This window comes from Neolamprologus multifasciatus, chromosome 11, assembly GCF_963576455.1.
Source record: "Neolamprologus multifasciatus chromosome 11, fNeoMul1.2, whole genome shotgun sequence".
NCBI lineage: Eukaryota > Metazoa > Chordata > Actinopteri > Cichliformes > Cichlidae > Neolamprologus > Neolamprologus multifasciatus.
Genome location: NC_140449.1, coordinates 18,858,501 through 18,869,692, shown reverse-complemented (window position 1 = coordinate 18,869,692; position 11,192 = coordinate 18,858,501). Strand labels below are relative to the sequence as shown.

Here is an 11,192-nt window from a genome sequence, read left to right as displayed (position 1 = left end):
CACGTCTTCGAGGGGACTCGCCTGGCTCTGGGCGGGCCTCGGAGACGCCGCGTTCCCCCACCTGCTGCCTCACCTGCCCCGGAGCATTTGCCGCGGAGAGCGGACGTTTCATGCCGCGTTTCGGCCGCTCCCTCTCTCGCCGCTCCGCTCCTCGTTCACACACCCGCCGCCTCGTTCGCCGGACCTCCACCTTCGCCAAGGCACCGCGGCTACGCCTCCCACCTCGGCTCAATGGAGGCTACCGCGCCTGAGGCTCAGCTGTTTACCCCGGCCGCTTCCTCTTCCCGGAGAAAGCGGCGCACACGCCGCCATAACACGGACTATTTTCAACAACTCCCGGTGGTGAGTTCCGGTAACTGTTTTCCACCCTCCTCATTTGACTCTTCACCCAGAGTGACTAATAGACTCACCACCGATCCATGGGGAGTTTCCCTCCTGGAGGATGTAGACTGGGAAGATTTTTTCTGCGCCGCTCCCACAAAGACTGTAAATCGTGGTGGCAGAAAAAACAGACCAAACCCTGATGAACCTGCCAGTAGCACACACCCGGTCACCATTTCCACACCCGTCACTCAGCCATTTCCCACCAGCACGGCAGCCCAGATCCGGCCTTCCTCTTCAGCCATTTCACCTCCTCAGATGTCTAGGGCCTGGCCTACACCCACACCGGTGCCAGCTCCCAGGAGGAAGGCAGCTGCGACGCAGTCTACCTCCACATCCACTCTTGTTTCCCGGGTGGGGGTGACTGGTGTCCAGCCACCTCCCGTGCCTGTCCCAGCGCCCAGGCTGAGGGCAGCCTCAACCCAGGCTGAGGGCAGCCTCAACCCAGGCTGAGGGCAGCCTCAACCCAGGCTGAGGGCAGCCTCAACCCAGGCTGAGGGCAGCCTCAACCCAGGCTGAGGGCAGCCTCAACCCAGGCTGAGGGCAGCCTCAACCCAGGCTGAGGGCAGCCTCAACCCAGGCTGAGGGCAGCCTCAACCCAGGCTGAGGGCAGCCTCAACCCAGGCTGAGGGCAGCCTCAACCCAGGCTGAGGGCAGCCTCAACCCAGGCTGAGGGCAGCCTCAACCCAGGCTGAGGGCAGCCTCAACCCAGGCTGAGGGCAGCCTCAACCCAGGCTGACCTCCCTGGAGGCTTGGAAGAGCTAACCGGTCCACCTACTACTTCACCTCTTCATCCACCTCCTGATCCAACCTTTCACGCCCTCGCACTGTCCCTGGTTAGGCTAGCTGAGGTGTCCCCTGCTCAGGCACCAGCCTTATTAGCCCAGGCTGCAATCTTATCCCCCTCGGTAACCCTGTCATTAGCTCAGCCATTAGCATCGCCAACCTCTGTTCATCCCTTAGTTTCCCCACTCCAGTCAGTTCCCTCACCTGCTGTTCAGCTTCCACTCCAGTCAGTTCCCTCACCTGCTGTTCAGCCTTCACTCCAGTCCCCTCCCGTCCACCAGTCCCCTCCCGTCCACCAGTCGCCTCCCGTCCACCAGTCGCCTCCTGTCCAGTCTGTAGTCCAGTCGCCTCCCGTCCAGTCAGTTCAGTTCCCGGACCTGCAGCCACAGCACCCAGAGCCAGCTGTGAGCCCTCCTGCTTGCCAGCCAGTGGCCTCCGCGCCCGCTGGCCCGGCCGCTCTCCCGCCAGGGGCCTCCGCGCCCGCTGGCCTGGCCGCTCTCCAGCCAGGGGCTTCCGCGCCCGCTGGCCCTAAAGCTGTGGCTCCGTCACCCCCGGCTCCCGTGCCGTCGCCTGGGCCAGCCTCAGACTCAGCTTCAGCGTCTGCTTCGCCTGGGCCAGCCTCAGACTCAGCTTCAGCGTCTGCTTCGCCTGGGCCAGCCTCAGACTCAGCTTCAGCGTCTGCTTCGCCTGGGCCGGACTCAGCCTCTGCTTCAGCTTCTGCTTCGCCTGGGCCGGACTCAGCTTTTGCTTCAGCTTCTGCTTCGCCTGGGCCGGACTCAGCCTCTGCTTCAGCTTCTGCTTCGCCTGGGCCGGACTCAGCCTCTGCTTCAGCTTCTGCTTCGCCTGGGCCGGACTCAGCCTCTGCTTCAGCTTCTGCTTCGCCTGGGCCGGACTCAGCCTCTGCTTCAGCTTCTGCTTCGCCTGGGCCGGACTCAGCCTCTGCTTCAGCTTCTGCTTCGCCTGGGCCGGCCTCTGCTTCTGCTTCGCCTGGGCCGGCCTCTGCTTCAGCTTCAGCTTCGCCTGGTCCGGCCTCAGCCTCGTCGCCAGCTTCAGCTTCGCCTGGACCGGACCTGCTCAGCGGCCGCCCGCCGCCTTCCTCGCGGCCGCCCGCCGCCTTCCTCGCGGCCGCCCGCCGCCTTCCTCGCGGCCGCCCACCGGACCAGCTCGGCGGCCGCCGCCGTCTTCCTCGCGGCCGCCCGCCTGAACTGTCTCGTCTCGGCCGCCGGCCACGCGGCCGCCCGCCTGTACTGTTTGTCTCTCTGTGGACTCCGTGTGGACTCTGTTTGTTCCTGTGTTAGCTCGTCTCGTGCCGTTAGCCAGATTATGTTCAGCTGTGTGCTCACCGGTCTCTCATTATCATCCTCATCAGTCTGTGTATTTAAGTCTTCTGTTTCTATTCGTTCTTTGTCGTGTCATTGATGTTTAGGTTATGTTGTTGTTTCCGCCAGTGTTCGGTCAGCCAGCCAGTCAGTCAGTCCGTCCTTCGTTCATTCAGTCAGTCAGTCGTCCAGCCAGCCATGTCCTTCCTCTGTTCTGTGTGTTCACTCCATCATCAATAAATCACCCAGCTTCACCTACCTGCGAGTCCTGCGTTTGGGTTCCTTCTTCCTCGCCTCCACTCCACAACGCCTGACACAATGTAGCTTAACAAACTACAAGACCTCTGCAATAATGTCATCTGGACAAACGAGAAAGTGGAGCTCTTTGACCAAAATGAAATCTTTGATGAAAACCAAACAGAGCACATCAGCACAAACAACTGTTACCTACTGTCGAGCACAATGGTGGAAGTTGATGATTTCTGCTTGTTTTGCAGCCATGAACTCTTCTGTATTCCAAACTATTCTAAAGTCAAATGTGCAAACATCTGTCTGACAGCTAAAAATTGGTCCATATTGCTTCAGTTTATTGCCGCTAAAGGTGGTTCTGAAAGTTATTAAATCATGAGGCATACTTATGTGGACTCTGTGCACTCCTGTGAAAGTCTTGTTTTTCACAGGACTGTGAATGCAAAAAAAAGCATCTGACAATCATACTGATCTTTCTACACAGGTGGCAGTGTTGACTTCTTCTTTCCTGCCCAATAAAGAGTCAAAGGTGCTTCGTACAAATGTGGCTTTTGGGGTTACTTCAAATGAAACTATAAAAGAAACTGGACCTTAGATTAATAGTTATACTGGGGACATTTTGGGCTCTTATTACTACTACTATTACCATTTTGATTCCTATGAAACCAAACATCACGGGCTTATATTTAACCATTTCCAAATTATTCTATTTAGAATAATAAAAGGAGAGCAAGTACTGAAAATCAACGTCTCTCTCTGTCTGTAGCAAAGGAAATTGGGGCCCAGAGAGAGACAGCTCAAAGATATTTTTAAATATGGCCACTTTTTTGTTGTAAAGTTTAATGTGTTTCAGTCTTATTACTGAAATTCTTAAAAGTTTTGCTTCAAGAAAAGGTGCTTCTTCTTTTCTTTGTCCAGTCTTTGTTAATCCAAAGGTTATTGATGGTCATATATCTGTGCCAGAGGATGGCCTGTCCCTGGATTTTGGAGGTTAGGTTATTATCTCCATAGCCTCCATGCTCACTTTTAAGGTGAATTGAAAGGGTCTTTGCTTGAGAGGGACAGCTGCACAAAAGCCTAAAAAAAAAATAAGTAAACAAAGCAAATTCAAAAAGTATTTAGGACATTATCACCGGTAATATGGCATCAGTACATCATTATTGAGATGCCCCTAACTCTATTTTGGTTAATACTGTTTCTTCCATATGAACATTTATATATTAATTTAAACCCTCTCCACAATTGCATGAAATGCCTACAGCTTCATTTAGCGGTCTGTCTGCAATTTAGATCAGAAAGTATCGGTCTATTAAGAGCATGGAGAACATCTTCTATTAAGATGCCTTTGTGTTTATCTGAATTTCTTCTGGGTGCTGCAAGCGATTACCAACAACATACAGTGCGGTCAGAGCGACTCACAGATGTTGGTGTCTCAGATAATAGCTCAGGTATGTCGTGTTCATAAACTGAGTGCGGCATTGGAAAAGAGCTTCGGCTTGCCTTGAACTGTGCAATATTTAGCTGTTAAAAGAAATCACCCTTAACCACCCCCTCTATGGAACTCTGGTCTTGTTTATACGAGTGGTACAGAAATGCTTCTGTCAGAATATTTATCTGCCTCCACACGTACACAAATTTTTTGCTCAGTATTTTCACACTGATGCCACGGTGGGTGTTTAGAGGAAACCCACTTCTGGTGTCCCACACACACAGACATACCACAGGCACACAGGCGCACACTTAACCAATACTGGATCATAATGCATTCAGAAGCAATCTCATCCGCTGTGCATAAAAGACAGCAATATGCGCCCAAAAGCTAACTGTAATATTTCAAAGGTTTATAAGGAGAGAAGAAAGCGAGGAGGGGAAAAAAAGACCCAGAGGCAGCAACAGGGGGAAATAGATACCACCACGAATTTGCCTTCCCCCTCTGCTTCTCTCTCTCTCTGTTTCTGTCTCTCTCACTGTCTGCTACTTGCTCCAACTCCCCCACCCGCCTCCCTCCTCTCAGTATTACTGCATCATTTCCAACAGTAATGAGTGCACCAGGAGCAGGGAGAGAGCAAGGGAGAGGGGAGGTACTTCAGGGAATTAGAGTGTTTAAAATATACACATTGGCTTTCCTCTTGTGGGTGATCAGTGCAAATAGTCCCCCCCTCCCCCATCCTTCCTGCACATATGCCCAGTATTACCAGCAGGTAGTGAATCAGTGCACAACACCTCTGCATACTGTGCACCGTCTGATCCCCAGCATTACTGTTAACATTATTAATAACCGCAAAGAAGCTTGTTTATCAGACACCATTTTTAAGGGTTTGTATCACTGTGTTGCACTACATTATTGTTTAGGTTACACTTATTACTGCTGTTTTGCTTTCACTGGCACTCCAAGACGTAGAAAATGCATTACTTAGCAGTGCTTAAGTGTGTAAGACATTAGCTAAACCTTTTGCTAGAAGACAGCATGAAGGTAATTTCCTGTGTGAAATTGGTTTCTTTTTTCGCGTGTCAAGGAAAAAGTATTCCCAGGCAGTAAAGTGGTTTAAAAAAAACAAAGAAAGAAAAACACCGGTTTTAGTAATCAAATCCTTTACTTAAGTTAAAGTATGGATCTTTATTGAAAATATCTGATTACAAATAAAAGTCCTGCATGGCAAAAAAAAACAAAACAACAACACTACTCGAGTGAAAGAAAATAAGTGAAAGCAAAATGTAGTTAAAATATTAGCAGAACATTAAAGCAAAAGAACTATTCTGGTGCCTGTGATTGGTACATTATTTTACTGAAATGACATCATTGGATTATTACTGGAGGAAGCATTGGTGTGTAAGCAGCCTGTTTCATTTCTAGCTGCTGGAGATCAAATTAGTTTGAGCTGCTTTATAAACAGATTTATTCATTTATTTATTTATTTATTTGAATACCAGATAAATCTAAGAAGTTGGGAGGACTAATGGGAGAGGAGAGCAGAGGCACAAAATCTGTTTTCATTTTATGGACTTTATGTCCAGTCCTTGATATTTTAATTAGATATCTGACCATTTGACCTTTTATTGAAACAAAACCATGCAAAAAGCTGAAAGGGCAAAACAAAACAGCATTTGGTGAACCAACTCACAGACATGTGAAATGTGGCTTTCACTAACTACACACTGCTTCTTTGTACAATGTCAGAAGCCAAAAAGGTGGGAAACTGAGTTTAACCACGTGTTGTTTTGTATTTTAAAAAGTTATTATAGCATCTATTATGTAAAAATGTCTATAGGGACTAAAACAGACTAATAAAAGACATGCAGATTTCTCTTAGTAGAAGGAAGAAGTAGCATAAAAGAGTATAAAGGAAAAGCACAAGTACCTCAAAACTGTACTAGAGAAACATAATTGGGTAAATTTACATTGTTACTTCCCAACTCTAGAAAGATCACACACTCTGGTTCATTCAGATTGGCATTAGACACATGTGAATGAACCAAGTGCGAATATCTGCTGGCATTTATGGTCATGTGAAAAAGAAAAATTTTCACATGACTGAGGAAAAAACGAAGGACATCCAAAGGAACTAAGGGGGTAAGTTGTGTCCAGGTGCTGATAACCATTAACTGATAATTAGCAAGTGTATCCACCTCTATAAAAGCAGAAGATTTGGCAGTTTGCTGGTCTGGACATAAGCTCGCAATCATCCCAGGAGTGGATGTCTTAGCAGATTCATCCCAAGGTCAGACTGTGCAATGCTCAGAGAATCTTTAAAAAAAAAAATCCAAAATCTACGTCTCTCTACAGGCTTCAGTTAGTGTGTTGAATGTTAAAGTTTGTGACAAGAAGACTGAACAAATATGGGTTGTTTGGAAGGGTTTCAAAAGGAAAGCATCTTCTCTCTAAAGAGAACATGGCAGCACAGCTTAGGTTTGCAAAGTTGCATCTGAAGGAAAACACAAGACTTCTGGAACAGTGTCCTGGACCCTGACAGTTGGTATGAGGTGCTTGTGCTGATATGCTGTCAGTGTGATAAAAGGCCAGTTTAGGACTGATTAATGTCAAACTTAGATATGTTTGGTACCAAACCAGGAAGCATATAAATTTGGGGGGTGTTTTAGGTTTTTCCTTATCCAATGTTACAAACATCCACTATGAAGGACACTTAAAAATAAACGCCTTATATCACAAATATATTTTACTTTGTTTTTCTGTGCAATCACACAACTGAGTGGATCGGTAGATAGGTATACTGGACATGTTTTGCCGTTCTGATTTTTTTCCTGTGCTGATTGCAGTATTGTTCTTGAAGACCCAGCTACGTGCTGAAATGCATCGGTCAATTAAAAAACTTTTCTTTATATTTCAAGCGCTGATGGAACGAATGGCTGGAAAAAGAAAAGAATTAAAGTGTTGAAATGGCCCAGTCAAAGTCTGCACCTCAACCTGATTGAAATGGGACCTTAAGAGAGCTGTGCTTAAACAAATGCCCACAAACCTCAACTGAACTGGAGCAACATTGTTAAAAAAAAAAAAAAAAAAAGAGCAGGCCAAAATACCTCACAGTGATGTGAGAAACTGATAAAATCATACATCATTAATGCTGCCGAAGGTGACTCTACAAGCTGCTGAATCATGGGATGTATTTAGTTTTTCACAGGGCTGCACAGACTTCTGCAAAAACTTTATTTTTCACATGACTGTATGTGTTCCTGGCGCCCAGTCAGTTTTATTGTCATTAGGGGGTTGTGTTAGTATTATGAGCAGAGGCAGCTGCAGGAGAAAATTGCGACAGCAGCATGATGTTTGAATTTAGACTGCAGAGGAGTTAGGGAACAGGTATTCTCATAGGGTTATTTTGCAGCCACATACTTACAAACATGTTCAAACACTTACTGTTGACCCCAGGATGTTCAGAAAATAAATTGTTCACAGGGTTAGCCTCACAGCAGGAAATGAGATTCATTCGAATGAGCAGAGGAAACACTGCTGCGATAAGGAATGTGCATGCAAACTTGAACACTCGTGGAAAAAATTCACGATTAGCCAACACTTCAGAAATATTGCCTACATGAGCCCAAGTGCATACTCCTTTAAAAAAGGGAAAAGCTTAGGCAGACACAGACATGATTTATATCATATAATGATTTTACTGTCACCATGAATCACCAAGTTTATAAGAACAGACGTGCGCAAGACTTTATACGAAGTATTACACAAACTGAAACACGATTTCTGATAGATGTCGTTCATAAAGAGATAGAAAAATGCAAATTTAAGGATTGAAAACCTTGACATAACTTAGATGTGGTATGTGCAAGCAGCCTGTAAGTAAAATCTAAAACATCTTCCATGGTTAGTGCTTAATCTGGAGACCAGCATGTGCCTCAGAGAGAATCAATAAGGTTTAATTTAAGTTTTGCTTTGGAAAGATTTTTGAATAAAAGTTGGGCCATAAAGAAGTCCCAAGGTTAGGTCTGGCCTCCCATTCCTTATTATGTTGATGCATGCATCAGATTAAAAACAGAGGTGGGCTGATGTAACCAAAGATGAACCAAAATAGATTGTTTGCTTGTCTGCTGTTACTTAATAACACAAACAGACACCCACAGAAGCAAATCTCTGCATGTGATACAGGCTCGCACTGGGTGGGTAAATGTAATTACCGATCTATCAGCCAGCCAAGCCGCAAGCACTCAATTGACCATTATGGAGTTCCAGAGGAACAAAGAGCAGCATCACACTCTCTCGGACTATAATGAACTTAAACCAAAACCCAAGTGCATCTGAGACCAGTTCATGTAATGATGCTCACACATGAGGCCTGAGAAGTGCTAGAAAACTGGCCTCTAGGACTAGAAAGAAACTTGTTAAAGAGGAAAATGAGTCGAGTGCAGAGCCGCAACAGTTTGACAAAGAGTAAGAGGCTGCTACCGACATAATGTTTGCAAAAGCTCCAAGACCACAAGGATCAACCACAGTTGTGTGCTACAAATATGTGGAAGCCCAGATGTCTCACAATTTTGCTGCTGCTTTTAAACTGAAAGTGAAAACGGATTTTTTGTGTTGTTCGGATTTCGTCATTACATATTTGTCGTTCTTAAAGCTTTACTTACCCCTGCGTTAATAACAGCAGCAACGGCAAGAATATAAAGACTGTCAAAAGTTACACGATGAGCATCTGAATCTGTCGGGTTTTATCATTTATTTAAGTAGAAGTTGCTTAAACTTCGTCGTGGGTGTATATTACCATCTACCCACACAGAAAACACGAAAAGCGAGCAAAGTGGACTTCACTTTTTTTAAACGCGTCCTTTGGTGTCCTCTTTAGTGTTTACCTCTAAAATCCAGAGCTGTCTGCAGCGCTCAGGGTTGACGTTGAGCACAAAAGGCACCCTAATCCCAGGCTGAATATGCATGACGCGCCGCGCACTGCTGTGGGTGTTCGCGGTTTAATTTCAGCACCGCGTTAAGGAACAGCGCCATACGCCGCTGAGACACACCGTGAGCCTCAGCTGCTGCTTGTTCCAGAGCTGCTCTTTGACGGCAACCGGCGCAGTTTGACAGGCCGAGCCGGGGAAATACGCTTTTATCTGTAATCAAATCATCAGCCCCGAGATTGCAAGTGAGAGAGATTTCCTCTCCCCCACCAGACGATGCCAGGATCCTATAAAACCATGACGCTTTAACTTTCGTGCCTTCAGTTTGTGTGTTTGTGTGTGTGTGTGTGTGGGGGGGGGGGGGGGGGGGGGGGGGCATGAGAGGGATTGATGGACGTAAACACGGGCAGCCATCGGTGGGTTTAAATCACATGCAAGGATATACAGTTCAAAATAGATTCTCCCCTGTCGTCGTTGATGCGCACAACAAGAATTAAAGAAAAGGGAAGAAAAGCTGGAAAAAAGAGAAAGTGCGGGGGGGGGGGGGGGGGGGCTTCAGTTCGGAGTTACTCAAGCACAGCATGCACTGAAGTGATCCCCGTCCATCCCAGACCCACGCGGACACGGACTGCATATTATAGTCTACAGCAGACAGAAATCCGGTCCGGTGCAGCCCCCTAGGAGAGAAAGCATGCACACACGCACGCACATACAGATCGCGGGGGGGAGAAGGGGGGAGAGAAGAAGAGAGAGAGTGTGTGTGTGTGTTTCTGAGAAAGAATCTGAGCCACTTCCACCTGCCTGCGCTGGAGAACGATAATAACAACTAGCTCTGCTCTGGATGGATTTACCGTCCCTCCTTCCAAGCACCGCGGAATTTCATTCACAAGACAGGTGACTGTAAACCATTCTGCCAATAAATATAGAGCAGAAGGGAGGGGTGTGTGTGTGGTGGGGGGGGGGGACAGAGAGGTCAGATGTTTTCCCTTTCTTTCCTGTTGGAGGTGCGTGAAGAGAAGGCGCACCTGCGAGAGTGTTTGCTGCTCTCTTCTTTACTGAGAACTCAAATTGGGGTGCCGCTGTTGCTGTTTGGCTGAGGCTGCCTGCACTTTACAGACTCGACCAGTGGACGGGGGGGAGACGGGGAAGAGAGAGCGAGAGGAGAGGTGAGCGAGAGAGGGTGTGTGTGTGTGAAACAGAGACTGGATGGATCACTCTCTTCCTCTGGCACTCCACAGGCGCTCATTCATTTATTTAAGCCTGGCCGACGACAGCATGCCAAACGCAGACTCCAGCATCAGAGCTCGGTCAGTAGGCTCTAGCATCCTCATCTTTGAAACTGTCTCTCATTCTTTTTAGTCTTTTTGCCTCTTCTGCGTTCACGCATTTACACGCACGCGCGCATCTAAGAAGCAAGTACAGTCTTAATAAACAGCAATTCTCCTCTGTTGTCTTTTTCTCGCGCAGACAGAGACTTTCCAACAGAGGACAGCAGGAGTGAGACCCCCCTCCTCTTCTCGCACCGCTCCGACAACGTTCCTACCTGCACAGCCTCCCAGCAGGACTTGACTTGGCGCCTGTCGGACACCGCCGACACCCAGGACCAACGTGGGAAAACAAACATTTATGGGCCCCAAACCTCGCGAGGCCCCCGGGATGGCGTGCAGCGCGTGCTACTACCTGGTTATCAGCTCCACACACCTGAGTAATGGACACTTCAGGCGCGTCAAGGGAGTCTTCAGAGGACCTCTGTGTCCATCCGCAAACAGTGACTCACCGGTAGGACAGCATACAGGCTCTGACAGATTTCTCTAGATGTGTGTGGGTTTGAGCAATCAAGTTTGAAAGAGTTCAAGTGAAGTGTTTTTTTTTTCTCTATTTTAGAAGATATGGGATTTATAACGTATGTAAAGTTAAGTGATGTCATCGGAAGTCCAAGTATAGGGAGCTAAATGTGTGTGTGTGTGTTTGTGTGTGTAAACTGTGGGAGATACAGAAACACTCAAGTGCCCAGCAGACTCAGTCGTGCTGTCATATGGTACTGAATAGGTGAATATTTTTGCACAGGATGATAATTTCCTGAGCCTTAAGGAGGTTTTT

The 11,192-nt window shown here is 47.4% G+C and overlaps 1 protein-coding gene across 1 annotated transcript in view; it reads left to right on the top strand.

The window, feature by feature from the left end:
• The first annotated feature begins 9,452 nt into the window (after nt 1-9,452).
• The window catches only part of znf804b (zinc finger protein 804B), a 34,202-nt gene continuing 32,462 nt past the window's right edge, over nt 9,453-11,192 (top strand). The window contains 2 exon segments of the mRNA XM_085176122.1: nt 9,453-9,986; nt 10,560-10,871. Of these exon segments, the coding sequence (XP_085032248.1) occupies nt 10,719-10,871 (153 nt within the window). The 5' untranslated portion in view covers nt 9,453-9,986; nt 10,560-10,718.